General features: G+C 39.5%; 1 protein-coding gene and 1 non-coding gene across 4 annotated transcripts in view; both read left to right on the top strand.

The window, feature by feature from the left end:
* CWF19L1 (CWF19 like cell cycle control factor 1) overlaps positions 1–23,858 on the top strand; it is a 33,732-nt gene extending 9,874 nt beyond the window's left edge. For all 3 annotated transcript variants that reach the window (XM_047073305.1, XM_047073304.1, XM_047073306.1), the window contains 9 exons: positions 1,798–1,916; positions 9,284–9,368; positions 10,956–11,096; positions 13,947–14,061; positions 14,820–14,899; positions 18,581–18,790; positions 19,887–20,006; positions 20,434–20,531; positions 23,423–23,858. In XM_047073305.1, the coding sequence (XP_046929261.1) occupies positions 1,798–1,916; positions 9,284–9,368; positions 10,956–11,096; positions 13,947–14,061; positions 14,820–14,899; positions 18,581–18,790; positions 19,887–20,006; positions 20,434–20,531; positions 23,423–23,567 (1,113 nt within the window). In that variant the 3' untranslated portion in view covers positions 23,568–23,858. The remainder of the gene's footprint in view (positions 1–1,797; positions 1,917–9,283; positions 9,369–10,955; positions 11,097–13,946; positions 14,062–14,819; positions 14,900–18,580; positions 18,791–19,886; positions 20,007–20,433; positions 20,532–23,422) is intronic.
* Positions 19,538–19,685, top strand: LOC124507367 (small nucleolar RNA SNORA12). Its single transcript, XR_006961015.1, has one exon. It is a non-coding gene; the product is annotated as a small nucleolar RNA SNORA12 (small nucleolar RNA).
* Positions 23,859–26,261: the final 2,403 nt, after the last annotated feature.

Below are 26,261 nucleotides of genomic sequence, written 5' to 3'. Positions count from 1 at the left end.
TTTTTTTAACTAGTTTAAATTTAACTAGTTTAAATTTAACTAGTTTAATTTAACTAGTTTTTTCCTAGTTTAAATTTTATTTATTTTTGAGAGAGAGAAAGGGGTGGGGGGAGGGGCAGAGAGAGAAGGAGAGAGAGAGTCCCAAGTAGGTTCCATCCTTCACACCAAACCTAACACAGGGTTCAAAGCCACAACCGGGAGATCATGACTTAAGCCAAAATCAAGAGTTGGACACTCAACTGACTTAGCCATTCAGGCACACTTCAAAATATTTTTTTTAATGGAATCATTATGAGATCAAAGATAGTTGATCTAAAGATGGGAAAAGAAATGTTGAAAACTTGTTATTTCTCTAATGTGAAAGCCTTAATGTTGGGATGCATTGGAGCTCACCATTGCATTTGATCTTAATATTTTAATAAACAGTCTAAAAGAGGATGTGTATCAGATTGGGGAGTGACCACCATCACATTGGTGGAAATAAGCCTAAGGAAGATCTTGAAAGGTTGTATATGAGGGCAGAAAGCATCAGCTGAGTTTCAGTGAAGGGAAACCTAAGAATGCATTTAGAGACAAGTATCAATTAGTAGATGCAGAGTTATCGGTAATGATCCAGAAAAAGGTCTTGTAGACCACTCTCTGCCAACTTCACGATGTGTCTGGACCAAAATAGCCAACAAGATACCAGGCCTTGTCAGGGGTGGGGTGTTGAAAGGAAAAGGGACGGTGCTGTCTTCCCCTGCCATCAATCCATGGCTGTTTTCATCTAGAATTCAAGGGGCAGTGCTGGTTGCAGTGAGAAGGTACGGCAAAGCTAGGGAAGATAGGGGGAGGACTAAGTTGCCGGTGGAAGGGAGGAAGACACGTATAATACTCTGTGAGGAAGGATGGGAAAAATGAGGCCCCTTCATTTTGGGGGTGCTAACAAAAGGATTTGATTAAAGTTTATAAAAGACTACATATGATCTTTATAGGGGAGAAAACAATAAAGTTTATCAGTCTCTGAGATACTACGACTAACCTCGAGGCTGATTCCCTGCACTTCAGCAGAAACTTGAAGGAAGTGAGCATAAGAAAAAGGAATTTCTTGCTTTACTTAGTAGAAAACTAATTTTGGTAATTTCTTTATTTGCAGCTAATACCTTCTCAAGTTCATGAGTAATATGAATGAGACATCACATAATTTGTTGTTAAGCTAGGGATGTTTGGGGAATAAAGTTGATATTTTTGATGAACTTTATGTTACAAACTTTGACCAGGGTGTGGTTGTGCCTTCCACAAACCACACCTTTCTTGACTGAAGCAAAATAAAGGATTGCATGGTTATGTCATGAGGTCATTGAATATTCCATTCCAGATGTTCTATGGATCCTAAGGACCCTGGAAGCTAGCTTTTAATTTTTATTTTTTTTGCATTGACTCTGAATGTCTGCATTGTCAGAACTATGGATGTGTAACAACGCAGATTATAGAAGCATAGTCTGTGGGCTCCAGAGAGAGAGCCTGCTTTCCAAAAAGATTAGAATAAACCCTGTTTTGGGTATTAGTATGGAGGGCTCACCTTACCTTTTAACCCCTGCTTCCTGCAGTTGTCCTCTCTGCACTTAACAATAGCCTGCTTCCTCTTCTGTGTTTGAGGTTTCTCTGATTGCCACAAGTTGTGGATATTACTCTCCAAATCCTACTGCCTACATTTGTATCGACATAAAAATTTCAAAGACATTTAAATTGTCCTATTTCTTTGCATTTCTTGATAACTCCTAGGTCTGTTATGATGACTGAGTTTCTTTTTCCTAGGGAGAAGTGGATACCAAAAAATGTGGCTCTGCTTTGATCTCCGGTCTTGCCACAGACTTGAAACCAAGATACCATTTTGCTGCTTTGGAAAAGATCTATTATGAGAGACTTCCCTATCGGTGAGTAGCATTTCATTATTTTGGCTTTTTGAAGAATTTGCCTTGGATCTTCTATGGGAACTTCTCTTGTTCGTTTTAGCCATGTAACATCTTCGTTCCTTTTGGTTACTCAGGCACCAAAGTGAGTGGCTCTCAAATTACTCAGCTTTTCTGAGTTTGTTTCCTAATTAGAAATACAAGGGATTGGACTGTATACAGCCCCTTAACAGTTTGAGCGTCTGAAGTAATAATACTGTTATCATAGTATTAATCATCACTGCTTTACGTAGCACAGCACATTAGGTCAAACCGGTACTCCTTGTACAGTCTTGAAAACTCATTTCTCAGCATAAGCATGTCAGCAGTATTTCAGTTTAAGAATCAAGAACTTGTATCAATTTGTTTTTTGCTTTTTCATAGTTTGAGTTTGGAGGTGGGTTTTTTTTTTTTTTAATGTTTATTTTGAGAGAGAGAAGAGTGTGTGTGAGAGAGGGGGAGGGGCAGAGAGAGGGGGAGAAAGAGAGAATCCCAAGCAGGCTTCGTACTGTCAGTGCAGAGCCCAATGCAAGACTCAGTCTCACCAACTGTGAAATCATGATCTGAGCTGAAGCCAGAAGTCTGATGCTTAACCCAACTGAGCCACCCAGGCGCCCCTGGAAGTGGAGTTTTTAAAGCATGTCTTACAGAGACCATAAACCAGTGTTTTCTAACGGATAGAATTAAGTTAGCTCTGGATTATCTTCACTGGTAAAGAGCATGGATAATTTCTAAAATAATTTATAAAAACTTTTTTCCTGGGACGACTGGGTGGCTCAGTTGGTTAGGCGTCTGACTCTTGATTTCGGCTCCGGTCATGATCTTGAGGTTTGTGGGATCAAGCCCCACATTGGGCTCCTCACTGACAGCTCAGAGCCTGCTTGGGATTCTCTCCCTCTCTCTCTGCCTCTCCCCCCCCCCCCACACACATGTGCACATTCTCTCTCTGTCATAAAGAAAAAAATAACCTATCCTTTCCCTATAATCTCAAAGCCTAAGATATAATCATAAATAATACAGCCTTTTCTATCACCATATAGAAAAGCCTATTGTTTTCTGAAATCATGCACTAAAAACAGAGGTTATCAAGCCTCTCAAAACCTATCCAACGGTTTTTTTTTTAACCTATCCAACTTTTAAGGATCTGAATACACATTTCCCTGAAAAACATACCAGTGGCCAATAGGCACATGAAAGATGCTCATGTCATTATCGATTAGGGTAATCCAAATCCAGACCACAGTGAGATACCACTTAACATCCCCTAAGATGGCTACAAGCAAAAAGGCAAGTAATAAGTGTTAGTGAGGATGTGGAAGCATCTGAACCCTGATGCGTTGCTGGTGTCATTGCTGGTGCAGGCGCTTTGCCAAACTGTTGGCAGTTCTTCAAAAGATTTAAATATAGAGTTACTGTCTGACCCAGGAATTCCACTCTTGTTCCAAGTGAAATAAAAACACTAGCCCATGCAATAATTTGTACACAAATGATCATAACAGCTTTATTCATAATAGTCAGAAAGTGGAAACAACCCAAATATCCATCATGTGATGAATGGGTAAAGAAAAAGTGATACATCCATACTTTGAAATGTTATTCAAGAAAAAGGAATGGAATACTGATAGGCTACATGGGTGAACCTTAAAAACACTATGCTAAATCAAAGAAGCCACACACACAGAAGACCGCATATTATATGATTCCACTTATTATAAAATGTCCAGAGTAGGCAAATACATAGAGGTAGAAAGTAGAGTATTGTTTGCCAGGGGCTGGTTGGAGGCAAATGGGAATGACTGCTAATAGGTACAGGGTTTCCTTTACTGGTGATAAAAGTGTTCTAAAATTAGATTGTGGTGATGGTTGCACAGCTCTGTGAATATGCTAAAAACTATTGAATTATATACTTTAGATGGCTGAATTATATAGTATTTGAATTAGATCTTAATAAAGCTGTTAAAAAAAAGACAAGCCTGTACAAGTTTTCAACCAGAGCAATAACAAAACCCCATAACCAGCACGATACAAATACTAACATAGGTAAATTTCCACTAACATTTGCACCTGGTATTACAGTCAGTCCATGCTTTGCATTCCTGTGTTGTGGGTGTTATTGTGAGTGTTTTGCTTCCCTTGAGGAACAGTTTATCATCATTAAAAACACCATTCAGAGGTAGCAACCTTCATTAGTCATTATTATTTTAAAATAAATGAGGGAAGCATCTTCACAGCTTTTTATGGGTACTTGCAGTTTCCCTGTAGTATTAGTTTTCTATTGCTGTTGTAAAAATTGTCACACACTTTGTAGCTTAAAACAATATAGTTTATCATCTTACAGTTCTGTAGGTCAGACGTTTGACCCAGGTTTCATTGGGCTAAACTCAAAGTGTTGGCCAGGTTATGTTCATTTCTGGAGGCTCTACAGGAGAATGGTTTTTTCCCTTCTTAAGCTTGTAGAGATCACCTGTGTTCCATGGCTCACGGCCCCCTTACTCCATCTTAAAGCCAGTAACTGTGGTTGAATGTTGTCACTCCTAACCTTCTGTAGTCACTTTCCCTCTGACTTTTCCTCTTCCCTCATCTACTTTTTTTAAAAAATCCTAACGTAATTAACATACAGTGTTATGTTAGTTTCAGTGTACAATATGATTCAGCATTTCTATACATTATTCAGTGCTCATTGCAGTAAGTGTACTCTTAATCCCCTTCACCTGTTTTACCCATCTCCCCACCTGCTTCTTTGTAACTATCAGTTCTCTGTATTTAAGAGTCTGGTTTTTTGTCTCTCTTTTTTTTTCTTTGTTCGTTTGTTTTGTTTCCTAAATTGCAGCATGGGTGAAATCATTTGGTATTGTCTTCTCTGACTTATTTCAATTAGCATAATACACTCTAGCTCCATCCATGTTGTTGCAAATGGCAAGATTTCATTTTTTTAATGGTTGAGTGATATTCCATTGTATATATATACCACATCTTCTTTATTCATTAATTAATCAATGGACACTGGGTTGCTTCCATATTTTGGCTATTGTCAATAATGCTACAATAAACGAAGAAGTGCATATATCTTTTTGAATTAGTACTTTTGTATTCTTTGGGTAAATATCCATTAGGGGAATTACTAGATCATGTAATAAATCGACTTCACATTTTTCGAGGAACTGTTATACTGTTTTCCACAGTGGCTGCACCAGCTTGCATTCCCACCAGCATTGCATGAGGGTTCCTTTTTCTCTACGTCCTTGCCAATGCTTTTTTCTTGTGTTTTTGATTTTAGCCATTCTGACAGGTATAAGGTACTTGTATAAAGGTACAGGTATAAAGAACTTGTTGTGGTTTTGATTTGCCTTTCCCTGATGATGAGTGATGTTGAGCATCTTTACATGTGTCTGTTGGCCATCTGTATGTCTTTGGAGAAATGGCTGTTCATACGGAGAAATGTCTGTTTTAAATTGGATTGTGTTTTTGGTGTTGAGTTATGTAAGCTTTTTATATATTTTATCAGATAAGTCATTTGCAAATATCTTCTCCCATTTAGTAGGTTGTCTTTTTGTTTTTTTGATGTTTCCTTTGCTGTGCAGAAGCTTTGTATTTTGATGTAGTCCCAATAGTTTGTTTGCTTTTGTTTCCTTTGCCTTAGGAGACATACCTAGAAAAATGTTGCTATAGCCAGTGTCGGAGAAATGATTGCCTATGTTCTCTTCTATGGTTTGTATCGTTTCAGGTCTCATGTTTATGTCTGTAATCCATTGTGAGTTTATTTTTGTGTATGGTGTAAGAACATGGTCCAGCTTCATTCTTTTTGCATATGGCTGTCCACTTTTCCCAATACCGTTTGTCAAAAATTAATTGATTGAACATATAATCGTGGGTTTGTTTCTGGGCTCCCTATTCTGTTCTGTTGATCTGTGTGTCTGTTTTTGTGCCAGTACCATCCTGTTTTGATTAATACAGTTTTGTAGTATATTTTGAAATCTGGGATTGTGATACCTCCATTTTTCTTCTTCTTTTTCAAGAATGCTTTGGCTGTTCGGGGTCAGTTGTGGTTCCATACCAATTTTAGGATTTTTATTCTAGTTCTGTGAAAAATACTGTTGGTATTTGATTGGGATTACATTAAATCTGTAGGTTGCTTTTGGTAGTAGGGACATTTTAATAGTATTTGTCCTCCGAATCCATGAGCATGGAATATCTTTCCATTTGTTTGTGTTGTCTTCAATTTCTTTGATCAGTGTTTTATAGTTTTCAGAGTACCAGTCTTTCACCTCCTTGGTTAACTTTATTCTTAGGTATTTTATAATTGGTGCAGTTATAAATGGGATTTTTTTCTTAATTTTTCTTTCTTAATTTCTACTTCATTATTAGTGTATAGAAATGCAACAGATTTTTGTATATTGATGTAATATCCTGTGACTTTACTGAATTCATTTATCAGTTCTAGTAGTTTTTTCGTGGAGTCTTTAGGGTTTTCTATATATAGTATCATGTCATCTGCAATAGTGAAAGTTTTACTTCTTCCTTTCCTATTTGGATGCCTTTTATTTCTTTTTTGTAGTCTGATTGCTGTGGCTAGCACTTCAGTTCTATGTTGAATAAAGTGGCGAGAGTGGACATCCCTCTCATGTTCCTGACCTTAGGGTAAAAGCTGTCAGTTTTCCCCATTGAGTATGATGCTTGCTGTGGGTTTTTGATATATGACTTTTATTATGTTGAGGTATGTTTCCTCTAACGCTACTTTATTGAGGGTTTTTTTTTTTATCATGAATGGATGTTTTACTTTGTCAAATGCTTTTTCTGCATCCATTGAAGTGATCCAGTGGTTTTTGTCTTTTCTCTTGTTGATACGATGTATCACACTGATTGATTTGCAAATTTTGAACCATCCTTGCATGGGAGGAATAAATCCCACTTGATAATGGTGAATTATTTTTTAATGTGTTGTTGGATTCGATTTGCTGATAATTCTGTTGAGAAATTTTGCATCTGTGTTCATCAGAGTTATTGGCCTGTAGTTTTCTTTTTTTGTAGTGTCTATATCTGGTTTTGGTATCAGGGTAATGCTGGCCTCATAGAATGAATTTGGAGCTTTTTTTTGAAATAGTTTGACAAGAATAGGTATTAACTCTTCTTTAATGTTTGATAGAATTCATCTGTGAAGCCATCTGGTCCTGGATGTTTCGTTTGTTGGGAGTTTTTTGATTATTGATTCAATTTCATTGCTGGTAATCAATCTATTCAAATTTTCTATTTCTTCTTGATTCAGTTTTGGGAGGCTATATGTTTCTAGGAATTTATGCATTTTTTTGGTTATCCAGTTTGTTGGTATATAATTTTTCATAATATTCTCTTATAATCCTTTGTATTTCTGTGGTGTTGGTTGTTATTTTTCTTCTTTCATTTTTGATTTTGTTTATTTGAGTCCTTTTTTTTTTTGATGAGTCTGGCTAAAGGTTTATCAATTTTTTTGATCTTTTCAAAGAACCAGCTCCTGGTTTCATTGATCTGTTTCACTGGTTTTTTAGTTTCTATTTTGTTTATTTCTTCTCTAATTTTTGTTATTCCCTTTCTTCTACTGGTTTGGGGTTTTGTTTGTTCTTCTTTTTCTAGCTCCTTTAGTTGTAAGGTTAGGTTGTATATTTGAGATTTTTCTTGCTTCTTGAGGTAGGCCTGTGTTTTCCTCTTCCGCTTTTTTTTTTTAAATTTTTTAATGTTTATTTATTATTGAGAGAGAGAGAGACAGAGCGTGAGCAGGGGAGGGGCAGAGAGAGGGAGACACAGAATCTGAAGCAGGCTCCAGGCTCTGAGCTGTCAGCACAAAGCCCGACACGGGGCTCAAACCCACAAACGTGAGATCATGACCTGAGCAAAGTCGGAAGCTCAACCAACTGAGCCACTCAGGTGCCCCTCCTCTTCCACTTTTTTTTTTTTTAATTTATTGTCAAATTGGTTTCCATACAACACCCAGTGCTCATCCCAACAGGTACCCTCCTCAATACCCATCACCCACCCTCCCCTCCTTCGCACCTCCCATCAGCCCTCAGTTTGTTCTCAGTTTTTAAGAGTCTGTTATGCTTTGGCTCTCTCCCACTCTAACCTCTTTTTTTTTTTTCCCTTCCCCTCCCCCATGGGAGTTTCTCCTGTTACGTTTCTCAGGATCCACATAGCTCCTCTTCACTTTTAAGGAGCCTTGTGATTATGTAGGGTTTGCCGAGGTAGTTCAGAATCATCTCCCTATCTTAAGGTTAGTTGATTAGCAACTGATTGATTCCATCTATCACCTTAGTTCTTCTTTGCCACGTAAGCTACCACTCACAGGTTATAGGGATTAGGACGTGGACATCTTTGGGCGGCTATTGTTTTGCCTACCACACCTGGATAGTCTAACAGTGGGAAGTACTAGCAGTTCTTGAGGCCACTGCCCTAGTCACTGCTTGCTCTAAAGAAAGACACTTGTGCAGGACATTCAGCTGTTTTTCCTTAATGTCTTGATGTATTATTAAAGCTTCTATTTCATTGTGGCTAAACTTGTTTCAGTCATTTTAAAAGTTGGAAAAAGTTGCATATGAAGCAGCATGACTTTCACCTTATGCCAATTATGAATGTACTTCCTTTCTTTAAAGAAACAGGTTATAGCAGACAAACTGTGTTTTGGCTTATTTCCTTTCCAGTGATGTGAATATAAAACATATATTTGTGTATTTGCTTATAAAAAATGGTACTATGCTAGATTTTTAAAATACAATTATATTTTGTGATGATTCAGGAAATTTCGGTAGCATAAGGAAAGAGCTCTAAGGGTTGCTACTTTTAATTTTAAAAGTTGCTTAATGTAGGATACTTGTAAAACATAGAAAAGCTCGAAGAAGTGTTTTGGTGAATTCAGTTACTTTTTTTTTCTGTAAAGTATAGACACTCCTGTATTTTTTCTAGAAAAATGAAATCATACTATAAATTACTATTGAAGCATATTTTTCTTCTTAAAACTCATTTCATCCTGTTTTTATTATTATAGATTTTTATTACACTAAAAAAATAGTATAATGAACCCTCCTATACCCATTACCCAGTTTAAGCAATTATCAACATTTTGCCAATCTTACAACTCTTTTAAAACCAAATATTGGAGTTTTTGTGCTTTTCAGATATATGATCTCATTTTTTTCTAACAATAGCCCTGTGAAGTAGGGGTGAGTATCTTACTAGATTTATAGGTAACCTCTGAGATTATGTTATTGGTGGTGATAGACTTACAATCTGTGCTCTCTTGTGGTCCTATGGAGTGTACATATTTCATAACTGTAAGTCAGAAGTAAAGTTTGTTGCTAATCTGTTATCTGTCAAATATATTATAGAAACCACATCGTTCTGCAGGAAACCGCACAGCATGCCACCAGGTTCATAGCTTTGGCAAGTGTTGGAAATCCCGAAAAGAAAAAGGTAAAGATTTGAGTATTTGATGGTAGGTTAATATTCATTGTCTGCCTGAGAAATGTTTTTCTTGCCAGTTTAGCATTCAGATCTTTCTTCTCCCCAATTGCAAGGTTCCAACACTTTAGTGACTCCTTTCTAAAGATGTGATAATAAAAAGTCAGGTTTCCTTGGGTCCTTTGTAGGAGATTTTAGAGAAGTGTTTGGGAAAATAGGCCCGGTGGAACAAAGGCAAAATTTCAAATGAATGAAGTTCCTTTCTTCCCATATCCATGTAGTTGTCTTTGTAAGTATTCATGAGTTTGCCCTCAGATGGTACTCTTGCTTTGTTTCTTTTAGCAACTTCATTTAGCAGAAATAATAGAAGCCTTTATAGGATTTACCTAACTGCTCCTTGGCTTTGGAAAATCTTAGTGATACCTGGAATCTATCTTTGTACTGGAAAACAGTGCAGGTGAATGAAAGAGAATATACCAGAAAAGTATGTTATTTTTCTCACTTCCCTGTGAGCATTTCTGATTCTCTAGGGTCAAAAGCAGGATATTGTAGATTGAGACAGCTAAAATCAGAACAATCAGGCAAGGGAAGAATAGCCAGATAAATAATGTGAAGATTATTCTGTAACGTGTCATAAACCACATGCACAGAAAAGATAAGCAAGGACATATTTTTTTTCCCGTAGTTTCTTAAACTTTTAAGCCCAACGTGTTCTTAGTAAGTTTAGATTTGTGATTTTTTTTTATTGTAGCACTCAGAGTATTTTCACTATTTTTATGATATTTTACTATTGCTTTATTCTCAGGGCCACGTTAGCCTCGGCCCTAAGCAATTCAAAGTCTTTGGCTATAGTCAAAAAGTAGGGACATTTTTAAATTTGGCAAGCATTATTAAATTAATCTCAAAATTTTGTTCCAGTTTATACCCTCACCAACAGTATACTCACGGAGTAGTGTCAAATTTTTATTAACACTTTTACCAATGTGATGGATGAAAGATGGTGTGTCATTGTTAATTAGTTGCATTTCCATGGGCAGTACTGAGGTTAAATATCTATTCCTGTCTCATCTAAAGATTTCAGTATCTGTGCCATTAGTGTGAGTGCCTAGATACCTGTATGAATATTTACGTCTTTGCTATTAGTCCCTAAGAAAACCCATCAGCATATGCAGCAGAAATTGTATAATATCAGAGGGAAATATTAAGGTGTCTAATTTAATTTTCATTAGGAAAAAACAACGGCAGTGCCACAATTCTGTTAACAAAAAGTACACAAAGATAAAGGAATCAGAGACAGAAGCAGGGTGTCTGCAAGGGTTATGGAACAAGTCCCACCTGAGCCTTGTAGTTTTGTGTAAAAGCTGATTTTTGTAAGGACTAGGGCTTTGATTTGTTTCTTCATCAGCCCTTGGTTAGCTTCTACAGAGATCACTAAATTGACATTTGATTTATTGTGTATTCTCTGAGCCATAAACAGGCCAGTTGCTGTTCTTTTACTTTTACTCAGTTTCTGAAGCTTCTGTGAATAAATTAGGTTGGTTACATTTGGATAAATGGTATTTTCCCTAATCTTATGTTTGTTTGTTTTTTCCTCCACAGTATCTTTATGCATTCAGTATTGTTCCCATGAAACTAATGGATGCAGCAGAACTGGTAAAACAGCCTCCTGATGTTACTGAAAACCCTTACAGAAAATCTGGGAAGGAAGCATCCATGGGAAAGCCAATTCCTGCCCCAGAGGTATGTTCTGATTGAGAGGTGGTATTTTCCGGGCAGGACTGCCTATTACATACGTGCTTTTCCTGGTTATAGTTTAGCTCATAAGACCAGTTTAATCCCTAGAATCTAAATCTTTTTTTTTCCTTGGGAAATTATGATGGTGTTTAGAAAGGCTTAGTAGATTTCACGTAAGTGCAGTGTTTTTTATTGTAGCTTGGGGTTAACAGTTTCATATTTTACGTCCTTGTCTAAACTTGGCTTGGGTGTTAGCATTGCAAATGTTGAGTCTTTCTTTGTCAAAGTTGAGACTTTAACTTTTCAGGCAAGGATCCAACAGCTTGGAAGCAATGTAATTTGTGATTTTATAACAAGTGCTAGCGGGTAAATAGGACTCACTCTGAAGAAATTTCCTAATAGCAGACTTTTCTGAAATTAATTTTTCCCGCATTAAAGCAAGGAGTGTCAAGTTCCCTGACTAGTATGCATTGTCCACTTTCTTAGACCTTTTTCTTTTCTTTTCTTTTTTTTAAACATTTATTTACTTCTGAAAGACAGAGCGTGTAAGCAGGGGAGGGGCAGAGAGAGAGAAGGAGACACAGAATCCGAAGCAGACTCCAGGCTGTGAGCTGTCAGCAGAGTCTGACATGGGGCTCGAACCCATGAAATGTGAGATCATGACCTGACCTGAAGCCAGATGCTCAACCGACTGAGCCACCCAGGCGTCGCAGACCTTTTTCTTTTTGAACAACCTCATCTTCTTTTTTTAAATTTTTATTTAATTTGTTTTTTTAAATTTACATCCAAGTTAGTTAGCATATAGTGCAACAATAATTGCGATTCCTTAATGCCCCTTACCCATTTAGCCCATCCCCCTCCCACAACCCCTCCAGTAACCCTCTGTTTGTTCTCCATGAGTCTCTTCTGTTTTTGTCCCCCTTCCTGGTTTTATATTATTTTTGCTTCCCTTCCCTTATGTTCATCTGTTTTGTATCTTAAAGTCCTCATATGAGTGAAATCATATATTTGTCTTTCTCTGACTGACTAATTTCACTTAGCATAATACTCTCTAGTTCCTTCCACGTAGTTGCAAATGGCAAGATTTCATTCTTGTTGATTGCCGAGTAATATTCTATTGTGTATTCTATTATCTATTCATCCATTGATGGACATTTTGGCTCTTTCCATACTTTGGCTGTTGTTGATAGTGCTGCTATAAACATTGGGGTGAATTTGCCCCTTCAAACTAGCACACCTGTATCCCTTGAATAAATACCTAGTAGGGTAATTGCTGGGTCGTAGGGTAGTTCTATTTTTAATTTCTTTTGAGGAACCTCCATTTGTTTTCCAGAGTGACTGCACCAGTTTGCACTCTCACCAGCAGTGCAAAAGAGATCTCTTTCTCTGCATCCTCACCAACATCTCTTGTTGCCTGAGTTGTTAATGTTAGCCATTCTGACAGGTGTAAGGGGTTATCTCATGGTGGTTTTGATTTGTGTTTCCCTGATGATGAGTGATGTTGAGCATTTTTTCATGTGTCAGTTGGCTACCTGGATGTCTTCTTTGGAGAAGTGTCTAGTCATGTCTTTTGCCCATTTCTTCACTATATTATTTGTTTTTTGTGTGTTGAGTTTGATAAGTTTTATAGATTTTGGATACTGACTCTTTATCTGATATGTTGTTTGCAAATATCTTCTCCCATTCCGTTGGTCGCCTTTTAGTTTTGCTGATTGTTTCCTTTGCTGTGCAGAAGCTTTTTATTTTGATGAGGTCCCAATAGCTCATATCTGCTTTTGTTTCCCTTGCCACCAGAGACGTGTTGAGTAAGAAGTTGCTGAGGCCAAGGTCAAAGAGGTTTTTGCCTGCTTTCTCCTCGAGGATTTTGATGGCTTCCTGTCTTACATTTAAGTCTTTCATCCACTTTGAGTTTATTTTTGTGTATAGTGTAAGAAAGGGGTCGAGGCTCATTTTTCTGCATGTTGCTGTCCAGTTTTCCCAGCACCACTTGCTGGAGAGATAGTCTTTATTCCATTGGATATTCTTTCCTGCTTTGTCAAAATTAGTTGGCTGTACGTTTGTGGGTCCATTTCTGGATTCTCTATTCTGTTCCGTTGATCTGAGTATCTGTTGTTTTGCCAGTATCATACTGTCTTGATGATTACAGCTTTGTAATACAGCTTGAAGTCCGGGATTGCGATGCCTCCTGGTTTGGTTTTCTTTTTCAAGATTGCTTTGGCTATTCGGGATCTTTTCTGGTTCCATACAAATTTTAGGGTTGTTTGTTCTAGCTCTGTGAAGAATGCTGGTGTTATTTTGATACGGATTGCTTTGAATATGTAGATTGCTTTGGGTAGTATTGACCTTTGAACAATATTTGTTCTTCCTATCCAGGAGCATGGAATCTTTTTCCATTTTTTTGTGTCTTCAACTTCTTTCATAAGCTTTCTATAGTTTTCAGTGTGTAGATTTTTCACCTCTTTGACAGCCTCCTCATCTTTTTAACTAAAGCTCAGTTTGACTTGATTGACCTGTGAGATTGTAGGGCTACACCAACGCGCTACTAAGAGAGAGGAAAAGGCATTTGGAGGGCTTTGTATTGCTCTGTTTTAGGCAAGAATTGCTCTATAACTTGCATTTTAACTTGCTTTTACAAAAAGATGGATTTGGTTCTATTTTGGGTATGTGTTGAGAAGTATGACTGAGAGTCCAGGCATCAGGATTAGGAAGATATTTTTCTTATCTAGAGTAGGTAGAAAGGGCCAGGAGGCAAGATAGATATGACATGGCAAGAATGTTCCCTTGTATGTGAATGGTTGACTCCTTGTCTAAAGATTAGTTTAATAACATTTACTCTTCTGCCTTTGGCCATTTCAGGAAGAATCAGCCTGTCAGTTTTTCTTTGATTTAAATGAAAAACAGGGAAGGAAGCGTTCATCTACAGGCAGAGATAGCAAGTCTTCTCCTCACCCAAAGCAACCTCGCAAACCTCGTAAGTATCTTGGTTCCTGAAGTCTCCTGTGTGAGCAGTGACTTATTTCAGATCTTGTGTGGGACATGGCATTGCTAAGAGAGCTTCTTCTGGCAGAGGAAAACTGTACAATGGGTCATTAAGACCAAAAATAAAATACTACTAAGATGGCCTGATTTTGAGAATGTCTGAGCTGTTCTTGAAAGAACTATGGGGAAAGTTCCTTCCCTTCCCTGGATGTCTATAAAACATACGAGGTAAAGAGCCTACAAAACCCACGAGGTTCATAAAATAATAGAATAATCAAACTGGCAAAAAAGGAATTTAAGGTTATTTCATTGATACCCTCTTTCTCCACCCCTTGTTTCAAAGTTGAAGAAGCTGACCTTGTTGGAGTAAACTTATTACCCAGAGTCATGTGGCGAGCCAGTGGCATAGTTGGGGCTAGAATTGGGACTCCTGACATCCAGTTTAGTGGTCTGTCATTGCAGCCTGTTGCCAGTTAAATGCTACTTTGGTCAGTATGTGGTCATCCACTTGTGGTTATCCACCTGTGAATTGATTGCAAATTCAGAGCTTTTCTAATACAGGTTAGTTTCATTGATAAAAGTGCTGGGATCGCGGGGGTCACAGTAGAAGCACAGCAGGACCAGCTCTTTACGGCAGTGCTGTATATGAATCTTTGCAAGGTATAAAGATCAGACAAGGCTGAGTTCTACAGGGTGATTAAATGTTGGAGTGCTTGCACCATAGTAACATGTGCTTTCTTCCATATGAAGCTCAGCCTCCAGGACCTTGCTGGTTTTGCCTTGCCAGCCCTGAAGTGGAAAAGCACTTGGTGGTCAACATTGGCACACATGTGAGTTACTTCCTCGGACCTTTTACAGAGAAGGACATCCTTATTTGTTTGTTTTTTATTAACTTAATAAAGTTAAAATTTATATATCATAAAATTTACCCACCTTAATAATTCACCAATTTTTAGTAAGCTTACCAAGTTGTGCAACCATCATATAACACAGTTTTAGAATATGTCCTTCACTCATGCCCGTTTACAGTTAATCCCCATTCCCATCCTCAGCCCCAGGCAGCCACTAATCTACTTTCTGTCTCCATAGGTTTGCCTTTTCTGGACACTTCATATAAATGGGAATCATACAATATGTGGTCTTTGTGTCTGGCTCTTTATGTTCAGCAGATATTCTTGAGGCTTATCCATGTTGTAGCATGTATCAGTACTTCATTCCTTTTTATTGTCAAATAGTATTCCATTCTATATATTTATCAGTTGATGGGCTTGGGGTTGTTTCCACTCTATAGCTATTAGGAATAATGCTATGAACATTCGCATGCGTATCTTTGGACGTATATTTTCATTTCTTTTGGATAGATAACTAGGAATGGAATTGCTGGTAAATTTATGTTTAATTTTTTATGAAACTGCTGAACTATTTTGCAAAATGGCTGTAACATCTTATATCCCCACCAGCGGTGTATGTGTATGTATGTATGAGGGTTCCTGTTTTTCCACATTTCCAATATTAGTTATTGTATGTGTTTTTGATTATAGTAATTCTCCTGTGGTTTTGTAGAGCCAGTTTCACAAGATTGCCCCCTCCCTACCTCCCTCTCTGACAAATAGGTGTATCTCCTAGGGCGATGGTTTCATATACTTCTTGACCTTCTTACTGATTCATACTAAATAATTACATAAAAGACTAGTGATAAATTCTCAGTTTTGCCTTGTAATAGAGGATATAGCTTCCTAAGAGAAGAATACCCATATCCACATTCTTAGTGTGGGTAACTAGGAACCCAAGATAATAATTACAGGGTTGCTTGGTAAGCACTGAATCAAATAACTGGATGATCTTGAGGATGATTTTATTCAGGCTATGGAAACTCTGATGAATTATGTGTGTCTTACTGTAAAGTGGTCCTATTTGAGACTTCCCCAGATACTTTTCCTTGGGCAGGACTTGTTTAGATGTTGAATAATACTGGTCTTTGACCCATTTTCCTGGGATCTGTGTAGACCCTTATCGTTCTTCATTCACTTAGAATGAAGAAAGCTTAGTTCTTAGGTTTACAGTTACACCCTAGTCACCTGAAACAGGAATTGGCTGTTTCTTGTGGCCTATGATGGCAATATTTACAGAACATTTCTTAGTGTGTAGTGCTTCTGCAAAATAGAGACTTTCATTTCTTTTTCATTGATTTATTCTAATTTTGGTTTCTGAGGGTGACCATTTCCTCAACTTATCCTATCTCAGGGCCCTTTATCGTGGCCTCCTACAGACTGACCAGAGTCTCGATTTCATCATTCTTTACTTCTTTAGTCACATCTCTGTCTGCCTTTATAGTTTCAGACTGAAGAGTCCCAGTCTTCTACGTTTAAATTTTTGTCTCGATTATCGGCACACTCCCCTATCTCTAGGGGGAGCCCTAATGGGGTCAAGGCCTGTGACCTAATTGAGTCATGGAGTCTGTGGATGAACTCTTCAGTGGGAAGAAAAGCAAACTTGAAAAGTTTTTGGTTTTACAGGAACGCCCTTTATGGATTATCTCTCTTGGCCCTTGTTTTCCTCTTTGGATTAGTTCATGCCATTCTTCTCGCCCATACAACTTGTAAGGTAGGCAGGCTTTGGACTGCCTTCTGTTTGGGAAGCTTCAATAGTTCAAAATGGCACACAGGGGAAGAGAGATTTGGAATAGGTGACTTAGCTCAGGGCTGCTGTAGGCCTCAGGGAAAATTGATCTTTCCTTTCCATTCACCTTTTAATTGCCCAGGGTTATCTAGCCTAGGGTATGTGCATAGGGGATGATCAAGGAAACCTTTTTCCTTTTCATCTAGGCCTGAAGCTGGAGAGGCAAAAAATATCTCAGGTCTTATTTGTGGCCCAGCCCAGCACCCCAAGTAGGAGGCCATATGAAAATTTTAGCCTAGAGCCTGCCCAGTATTCAAGTCTGCACTTCATTGCTCTTACATTGCTCTTTGTCTAGTAGAAACTTCTTGGGAACCTCTGGGACCTTTGGGTATCTGGCAGAGGATTTAGAATCTCCTCCCTGCAACCATTCCTCTTGATCTCCTCTCACTACATTTTTGTCTTGGCTTTCTCTGTCTTTGCTATGCCTTCCTCAAGGGATATACATGGAACTGTGCTAATGGCCCATGACCACAAACTAGTAAAATGAGGGAAGCACTGCTAAGAGTCCAAAATAATTGATGTATTTTACTTATGGGAGAAACATTTATTCAGGTCTTATTTACACATTTTTAGAGATAATTCAAGTACAGAACAAAAGGAGAGAAATTGAGAGGAGGAGGAGATTGGGCAAATATGAAATTGTTCACAAGAACTGGGAGGTACCGCATTGGGGCGAGGGGTGCTTTTTAGTCTGGACTAGAAACCTGGTTGTTACAGTATGAAAACTGATGTTTATGGTAGTGACCCTTTGACATAAAGAAAAGGCTTGAAGACTCAGGCTTCAAGAGTAACCTTTTAAAGCATACAATCAAAAATAGTTGTAAAAATGAAGAAAATGAGCACTTAATGAAGTTTCAATGAATCTTAGTCATCTGGAAGATTAAGTTTGTAGATGTGCTTGGTCCTCTATGCCAAGTAAATCAAGGATGATCATGCTTTAGTTTGTTTCTGATACCTCTTCTGCCCTTCTATTAGATTTTCTCAGTGTTAATAATAAATTACTCCTTCCTTCAGTCTTAACTTTGAACTCACAGCACTAAAAGGAAATGTCAGATTGCTTTTTCTAAAGCTCTAGTACATTCACCTGCATTGATATTCACTGGCCATTTCTCTACTCATAATGTTTTTCTTTCAGAGAGTGTCTAAGTGTGGAGAAGTCTTGCATGTTTGGTTTTGACAGAGATAGTTTTAGTTGCTGTTTAGCTGCTGACATCCACTGTTGGGAACCATGGTTTTCTACCTCTTCGGATATGTCCGAGTTTGAGGTTTCTGCTTCCTTCCACCCCATTAGGTTATATGTTTGCTTTAATTTTGTAGAGGTTAGGCAGCAGCTTAAGGCTGTAGGGACACTGGATGCTAATCATGACATCTTAGCCTTTTTTGTGAGCCCAGAGGGTGTATTTAGGAGTGGGGTGTGGGATTCGATGTTAGCATAGGGAAAGTGGTCATTTTGAAATGAAGTGGTGTCTTTCTGTGGTTGAAGGCCATAATAACTGAAAAATTGTTTTCCAGTTTGGAGCCTGGGAAGCCGACTATTTGTTGTTCTGGTCTCCTTAAGTTTTGGGGGTTTTGAAGCCAAAAGCCCATTTGTGTGCCATTCATTTGCTCCCAGTTCATTTGATAGCTGGATAGAGATTTGTTACATCTAATCTTCTTCGTCACCAGGTTCTTGTTATAACTTCTAAAAGCAGGTTTTTATTGTCAGAGAGTTTCTGTTAATAGCCTCTCAACACTTTTTCTACACCCTCATGCTCACTCTTTGTATAGGCTTTTCTCCCTGAAGAATCATACCTGTGGCATTGGTATCTTGATTCTGTGTGCTTTCTCTTTAGTGCTACCTTGCCCTGGCCAAAGGAGGCTTATCTGATGACCACGTCCTCATCCTACCCATTGGGCACTACCAGTCAGTGGTGGAGCTTTCAGCTGAGGTGGTGGAAGAGGTGGAGAAGTACAAGGTGACACTGAGGCGGTTCTTTAAGAGTCGAGGGAAACGGTGTGTTCTGTTTGAGAGAAATTATAAGAGCCATCACCTCCAGCTACAGGTAGGTGGTCTCCACCCAGGGACTTGGAAGGACCCTATGAGGACATGGATGTTGACAAATATTTAAATGACATCTATTATTTATTATTGAATATTTAAATACAGGATTCCAGGGGCGCCTGGGTGGCGCAGTCGGTTAAGCGTCCGACTTCAGCCAGGTCACGATCTCGCGGTCCAGGAGTTCGAGCCCCGCGTCGGGCTCTGGGCTGATGGCTCGGAGCCTGGAGCCTGTTTCCGATTCTGTGTCTCCCTCTCTCTCTGCCCCTCCCCCGTTCATGCTCTGTCTCTCTCTGTCCCAAAAATAAATAAATGTTGAAAAAAAAAAAAAATTAAAAAAAAAAATAAATAAATAAATACAGGATTCCAATCTGAAATGAAATACTTAAAATTTTAATATTTAAATGTTTAATATTGAAAATACCTACTACAAATTTTCATATTAATATTTGAATAGTGTTCATTTAAAAGGTTAAAGAGTCTCTGGTAATAAATCCAGAGATTCCACAGGGAAGTGCATGGTCCGTATGAGTGGGCCAACACAGTTAGTAAGTGCTTTGTTTAGAAAAGGAAGGGATAGTTGAGGAAGACTTCAAGAAACATTTGGGCCTTGTTAGGTAGAGTTGGAACAGAGTAGGTATTTGTGTGAGGCCCAGCATAAGTGAAGTCTTAAAGGTGAGAAATAGTCCCAGAGCTTTGATGGGGCTATCAGCTCAGAAATTTGGAGACTGTTTATGGATAATTCGTTTGTGGTTGTGGTGGTTTTCTTTCTGGCACATTTGTTAAATTTTCAAATGGGCCTGACGCTGCCACATATATTATATAGGAGCTGGCAAGGGCTTGATGACAGAGAGATCTCTCTCTAGCCTTTCCTGCATCAGGGATTGGCTCCCACATGTGGCAAGCTATCTCATAAGTTTAAGTCCTTACAGACAGGCTGACACAAGCCTGGCTGGCTTGAGGAAAATCTCTGCTGAGGGGTATTTGTCCACCCCTGTGATGGATTTGCTACTTCTCGGGGACTGTGCAGGAGGCACTTCTTCTCTGGGACCTGTACAAAGAGTTTCTCCTATCTACCCGCCTCACCCCCCCCACCTCAGGTCATTCCTGTGCCACTCAGCCGCTGCACTACTGATGACATTAAAGATGCCTTCGTTACCCAGGCAGAGCAACAACAGATAGAACTGTTGGAAATCCCAGAACACTCTGACATCAAGCAGGTAAAACAGGAGGGGAAGGACGTTCCAGGAGTAGTAAAAATGTGGTTTCTGATATGTCGAGCCTAAGGTACTATCAAGGCATTCCACAAATGTTCAATAGGCAGGTAGACAGTTTGGACCTAGGGCATGGGATGCTGATTAGACTGGTGATGAGGATGGCATTAAAGCAATGCCTTAGTCATTCCTGGGAAGAGCAAAAAATTAGATCTTTCCTAAGGCAGGAACTTCGAAGTTCCACTGGGAGGATCTTTGTAATATCTTTGCAAAACTCTGTTCCACTAAGTACCTTGGGGTCTGTACTGTTCACATCCTTTTTCTTGGACTTCTGGACTGAATTTGTTGCCAAATTAAAGCTTAAAAGAGATGAGCTAGGTTTCACATTTTTAAAGTACTATGATATGTACTCATACAACTCTGTTCACTCTAGATTGCACAGCCAGGAGCAGCATATTTTTATGTTGAACTTGACACAGGAGAGAAGCTTTTCCATAGAATTAAAAAGAATTTTCCTTTGCAGTTTGGAAGGTTTGTATACTTTTCCTTATTTTAAATGTATTTTCCCGAGATCTATTATGAACAGATTAGTGGGATGCATAGACAGTTGAATAAAAAGCCAAATAGGAAACAATCCTTGCCCCAAGGAACCTTGTCTTAGGGCAAGTCACATATTTGCGTACGTGGCAGTAATGTAGTGCAGAATGTGAAAAGTACCGTAACAAAGTTCTGAGGAACAGTGAACTTCAGAAATTCAGAAAAGGGAGAGTTATTTCTATTTTGTGAAAGGCTTTAAGAAAAGGTTGACACTGAGCCTGAGAGATTTAGAGGGCAAATGTCGGGGTGTGGGCCTTCTAGCCCAAAGGACTGAAGTGCTACCATTAATTGAGCATATGTACTGTGCCAAGAGCTTTACACGCATTTCCTCATTTAATCTTCCCAATTCTGTAAGATAGGTACTGTCATCCCACTTTACCAAAATGGAAAATGAGGCTCTAGAGCTGTATCCGTAGAACTTGCCATGATGGAAATGCTTTATATCTGTACTGTCCTATACAGTAATCACTAGCCACATGTGGCTACTGAGGAACTAAATTTTTAACTTGATTTTAATTAGGATTAAAATTTAAATTGCTATATCTGGCTAGTGATTCCTGTAAGTGGACAGTATGGCTCTAGAGGGATTAGGTAGCTTGCCCCTGAGCACATATGGTAGGTTCGAACCCAGGTACGTTGATCTCCTAAACATGAGATTTTAACCTCCTTATTCTGTAGTGTCCTAAGGCCTAGATGAGGCTTCATTTATGTTCCTCATATCAGACAGAACATGACTATGAAACCATGTAGGGAGTGGCATCAACTAGGCTGACAAAAGACAGGAAGTTGCTGGCTAGAAAGAATAGAGTATGGAGAGCAAAAAATGTGAAGATAGAGTATGGAGAAGCAAAAAGATGTGCAGAACAGGTTATGTGATGCTATTGTCTGATGTGTAGTTGTTTCCTTCCCTAGTTCAAACTGAGCTTTAGGGTACCTGCGTGGCTCAGTTGGTTAAATGTCTGACTGTTGATTTGGGCCCAAGACATGATCTCATGGTCATGAGATCGAGCCCTGTGTAGGGTTCTTTGCTGGGTGCGGAACCTGCTTGAGGCTCTCTCCCTCTGCTCCTCCACCACTCTCTCTCTCTTAAAAAAAAAAAAAAGAATTGAGCTTTGAGTCAACTTTGAATCCTTCTTGGACTAACTTGGGAAGCCTCCAAGAGACTGCTACCATTGGGTAAGTCCAGGAAATACAGTTATCTACATTTTCAAAAAGATACTGATAAGTGAGAGTAGGTATGATTAGGGACTTCAAACATCTGACATTATCTTTTGTTGTTGCCTTAGCAACAGATGCAGATGTGGACACTGATGCCATAGGCACATAATTGCAGATACACACTGGCACGTAAGCCCGCAAGGGAGATTCTCTGAATGATTTTGTGCTCATGTTAGTTTGTTGTATTTTCAACATTGACTATTTTTCAAAATACCAGTATACAGTTATATAGCATTTTATAGTTAACAAAATACTTGAAAAGACATTTTTCTCCCCGCTGTATAAGAGAGGTGGTTCTGTCTTCATTTTATAGGTGAAAAGTAGGCTCAAGCTTGCCTAGGGACCTAGAACTTGAGCACAGATCCTGTAACTTTTAGAAAACTCGTGATTTATTTTGGCTCTCCTGAGCCAAAGGTGGACACTTGACTAAGCCACTCAGATGCCCCTAAAGATTTTATTTGTTGGGCGGGGTGGGGGGGAGGCACCTGGGTGACTCAGTTGATTAAGCATCCGATTCTTGATTTCAGCGCAGGTCATGATCTCATGGTTCATGAGTTCGAGCCCTCTGTCAGGCTCTCTGCTATCGGCACAGAGGCCGCTTTGGATCCTGTCTCCCTCTCTCTCTGCCTCTTCCCCACTCACACTCTCTCTCCCTCTCAAAAATAAATAAACAATTTAAAAAATCATATCTACTGAATTACGTTTTTAAAAAACAGATTTTATTATTTTAAGTAATCTCTACATCCAGTGTGGGGCTCAAACTCACAACCTTGAGACCAAGTATCATACACTCTACCGACTGAACTAGACTAGCCAGGTGCCCCAAATAGAGTTATTTCTAATATATCAAAATGAGTAAAAATAAATAAAAATGTAGAGCAGTGACAATTAGAAGGTAGCCTGTATGTGAGTGTATGTGTTAGTATGTAGTTATTCCTTAGCCTTGAGAGCCAAGATAAGTTGTTGTTGACATTGAGCCTGTGCTGTTGTGCCTATGTATGCCTGAGTCCTCTAGGAGAGGCAGAAAGTCAGTGAGGTAGGATACTAGGCCTGATCTGCACCATGCCCTCAGCAAACTCATGTTCTAATTGGGATGACAAAACTAGAGTTTAAGACAAGATATATTCATAACTTGTTTGGTGCCTGGATTGTGTTATCTCCATACCTCACAAAACTCTATTGTGCATTTCATAGGTGAGGAAATCAAGACTCAGCAATGAAGTAATCCATTCAAGTCAGAGACAGCAAGTGGTTGAGCTAGGAATGGAAGTAAGCCTCTGATGTTTCTGACACCAGGGCCTGTCTTCTTTGTACTGTGTCAGTATTGCTACTCTAAGTACGAATAATGTAGTTCCAAATTGTTGAAGAGAGAGAGAAATAAATAGGGTCTGAAGGTTTAGGAAGGAGGTAGGACCTGAGCTGGTCACTTAAAATGAGTATTATTTTGATAGAATAGCAGGGATGGCGCTCAGGGCAAGAGAAAATGGTCTGAACAAAGAAGAATTTGCATATCTTCTTTGGGTAATGCTGAGGAGCTCTCTAGCTGGAGAGAAATAGAGAGAGGAGGGCTTCTGGCTAATACTGTCCATTTTTACTTATTTCTGCAGGGAGGTACTGGCCAGCGAAGCCATCCTTAATATTCCTGACAAGTCTGACTGGAGGCAATGTCAGGTCAGCAAGGAAGAGGAGGAGATGCTGGCTCGCCGCTTCCGGAAAGACTTTGAGCCTTTTGACTTTACTCTGGATGACTAAGCAAAGGGAAAAGGCACTTTATGAACTTGACAGGAAGTAGTAGTAGCCTGTTTTTAAAAGAACTTACAGTCTCCCATGGGGACTGTTTCTCTGCCTCTTTTTTGTGCATTCCCATGGAACCTACATGCAGCAAGAGGCCTAAGATTGAATATTTTTTTGAAAATATTTCTAGGATGAAAATCCTGTGTTAAAATAAGCATGTCTGTCTTCCTGCTCCAAGTACAGCTTGTGTTAATCAGCATTTTCAAAACCATTTAAACTATCAAATAAAATCCAAATGCTTTTCCATGATGGGAATCATCTTATGTTCATATTACCTATACCACTGAGATGAAGGTGTGTGTGTGTGTGTGTGTGTGTGTGTGTGTGTGTGTGTGTGTGTAATATGGTCTGGGGCTTTAGGCCAGCTGTTATCCCGGGATCTAACAGGTGGCTTCTCCCTGAACAGTCAAGGGTGAAGAAGGACCCAAAGCCTTTGCCATTTTTGTCTTAAAACATTCATCTTATTGATATAAAAGAGCTCTTTCAGCCCTTTAGCAAATACTGAACTCCTATGTGCCAGGCATTTTTCTAGGCTCCAGGAGTATGGTCATGTCCCAACATGGTCCCTGTTATCCCAGAGTTTACAGTCTAATTGGGAAAAGAAGGGACGGATTTTAAGAAAAGAAGTTCTGCTTCTTTGGATGTGTTGAGTCGTAGTATGTTGTCAGGCAGATCTAAATGCATGGAGACCTGGGTTGGTGATAGTGCTTGGGGATCATCAGGGTATAGGCTGTAGCTGAAATGATGACAATGATGAAAATAAGGGTGAATATAGTCCTAAGATGAAGACGACTCCTAAAACATATCCATGTTTAAGGGGTCCTTGGAAATAGAGTGATCCACAAGTACATGGAGAAGAGAGAGGGAAAGATCACAGGGGAATGCTATATCTTGGAAGCCAAAAGAAAGATAATTGTTCCTTTATATTGGGACATTTATGGCCCAGACAGTGTTAATCCTCAGAAAATGTCTCTGAGGTAAGTATTGTTACCTCCATTTTACACATGAAAAAACAGACTCTCAGAGTTGGAAGATAATGAAGCCTGATGCTAACCATCCCAGGATTTAAAAACAAGCTATGCAGCATCCCTGAGAATGGGGATGTTCAAAGTGAACTATGAGAAACAACCTGGTTCCTGCAAATATGGCTACTTTAGGGTCAGCCGCTCATCAGTATCCTCAGGTCCTCAGCATCCCTCCCTAGCTTTTCCAAGCGAGTGTTCCCAGAATTCGGCCCCACCAGTGGAGATCAGACACACTCCCATGCCAGCTTGCAGTACACCTAGCAGACAAAGGGCTTTACACTGTTAGGGGCAATTGGTACTACAATTATCTGTGCAGTCTGCCCAACTCCATGTTTGGGAGGTACCATTTGCCATCACTTCCACATCTGATACTCCAGCTCCATGGCAACTAAGCACATGTGGGCCCCCAGAATCTGCCACCACACGTAAACAGCATGACATGGTTTGTGCCATGCAGTGCTTGACATTTGGGTTGCACTATTCAGGGATTCTGAATCAGTAGACGCATGTACTCTGCCAGAAGCCAATTCAATGCTTTCAGAGCAGCCAGCAACATTGGTGTGGTGTACATGCTGTATCCACCTTTATGCATCTCAGGATATGACTGACATCTGTTGTGACACAATTGTGGGTCACAAAATGTTAATTGGAGTTTAAGTACTGAGATCACCACACGTGGGGCTGTGCAAACCATGGTCCAAGCGCACATGATCTCAAAGGGGTTCAAATGACCACCTAACGCAACTGATAACAGTTCTCTTCAGAGAACTGGACTCCACCCTGATTGTTATACTTGGAGTGACCGACTAGATCCCCAAGTTCTGTGAGGCTGAGGCATATGACCGACTCAGTGAAGATGGAAAGCTGGTTCTTCTATGCTACAGCTATCCACCACTGGGAAGCACTTCTTGTTGCACCAGCAGCATTCCTGAAGCTTGCCTCTGAAGCCCTGCATCACACATCAAAAACAATCCCGCAATGAGCAACTACCGCGCTGGCAAACCCATAAATGGAAGACTGCTTGACTGCAAGTGCTGTGAGGAATTTAGGGGAAAGCTCCGGAAATCAGGAGTTACATTCTTTACTCAACAACAGCGTCACATCCTTGTCTTTAGTGATTTCCTGGAACAGGTGTACAAAGGGCTGAGCCTGACTTGTCTATGGCAGATGATCAGTCATTAAAAAAATAAAAGGACTATAAAACTTAATGCATCAGTGGGCCTACTAGTGCAGGATTCTTTCTAGTTTTTCGGATTCCGCAACATTTGAATCATTGGTGGTTTTTGCCAACGCCAGTTCAGCGGGTGGTGGTTGGAGGATAGATGGCAGAGGTTTGAAGAAAGGTAAAATGTACACGGGGTGGAGACGATGTGAAATTTAGAAAATGACTTGAAAGGATTGGACAGCTTATGGTTTTGAAGACTCGAATAACATGTGGGTTCTCTCAGCCAGGAAAATGCCCAGAGGGCTTAACGGACTGAAAACGACCTCCCACACTCCCTCTCTGGTGGCTAGCTGGCCCGCCTCCGGGAGAAGCCGGGGTAGAGCTTTTCCTGTGGCCGTTACCGGAAGTGACGCATAACTTCTCGCGAGAAGAGAGACGCGCGAGCCTCGGCGGCCCGGAACC

Source organism: Lynx rufus, unplaced genomic scaffold (assembly GCF_022079265.1).
Source record: "Lynx rufus isolate CCGP_SWC_20201006 ecotype Redwood Valley unplaced genomic scaffold, mLynRuf1.p SCAF_11, whole genome shotgun sequence".
Taxonomy (NCBI): Eukaryota; Metazoa; Chordata; class Mammalia; order Carnivora; family Felidae; genus Lynx; species Lynx rufus.
This window is presented reverse-complemented; position numbering and strand designations above follow the sequence as displayed.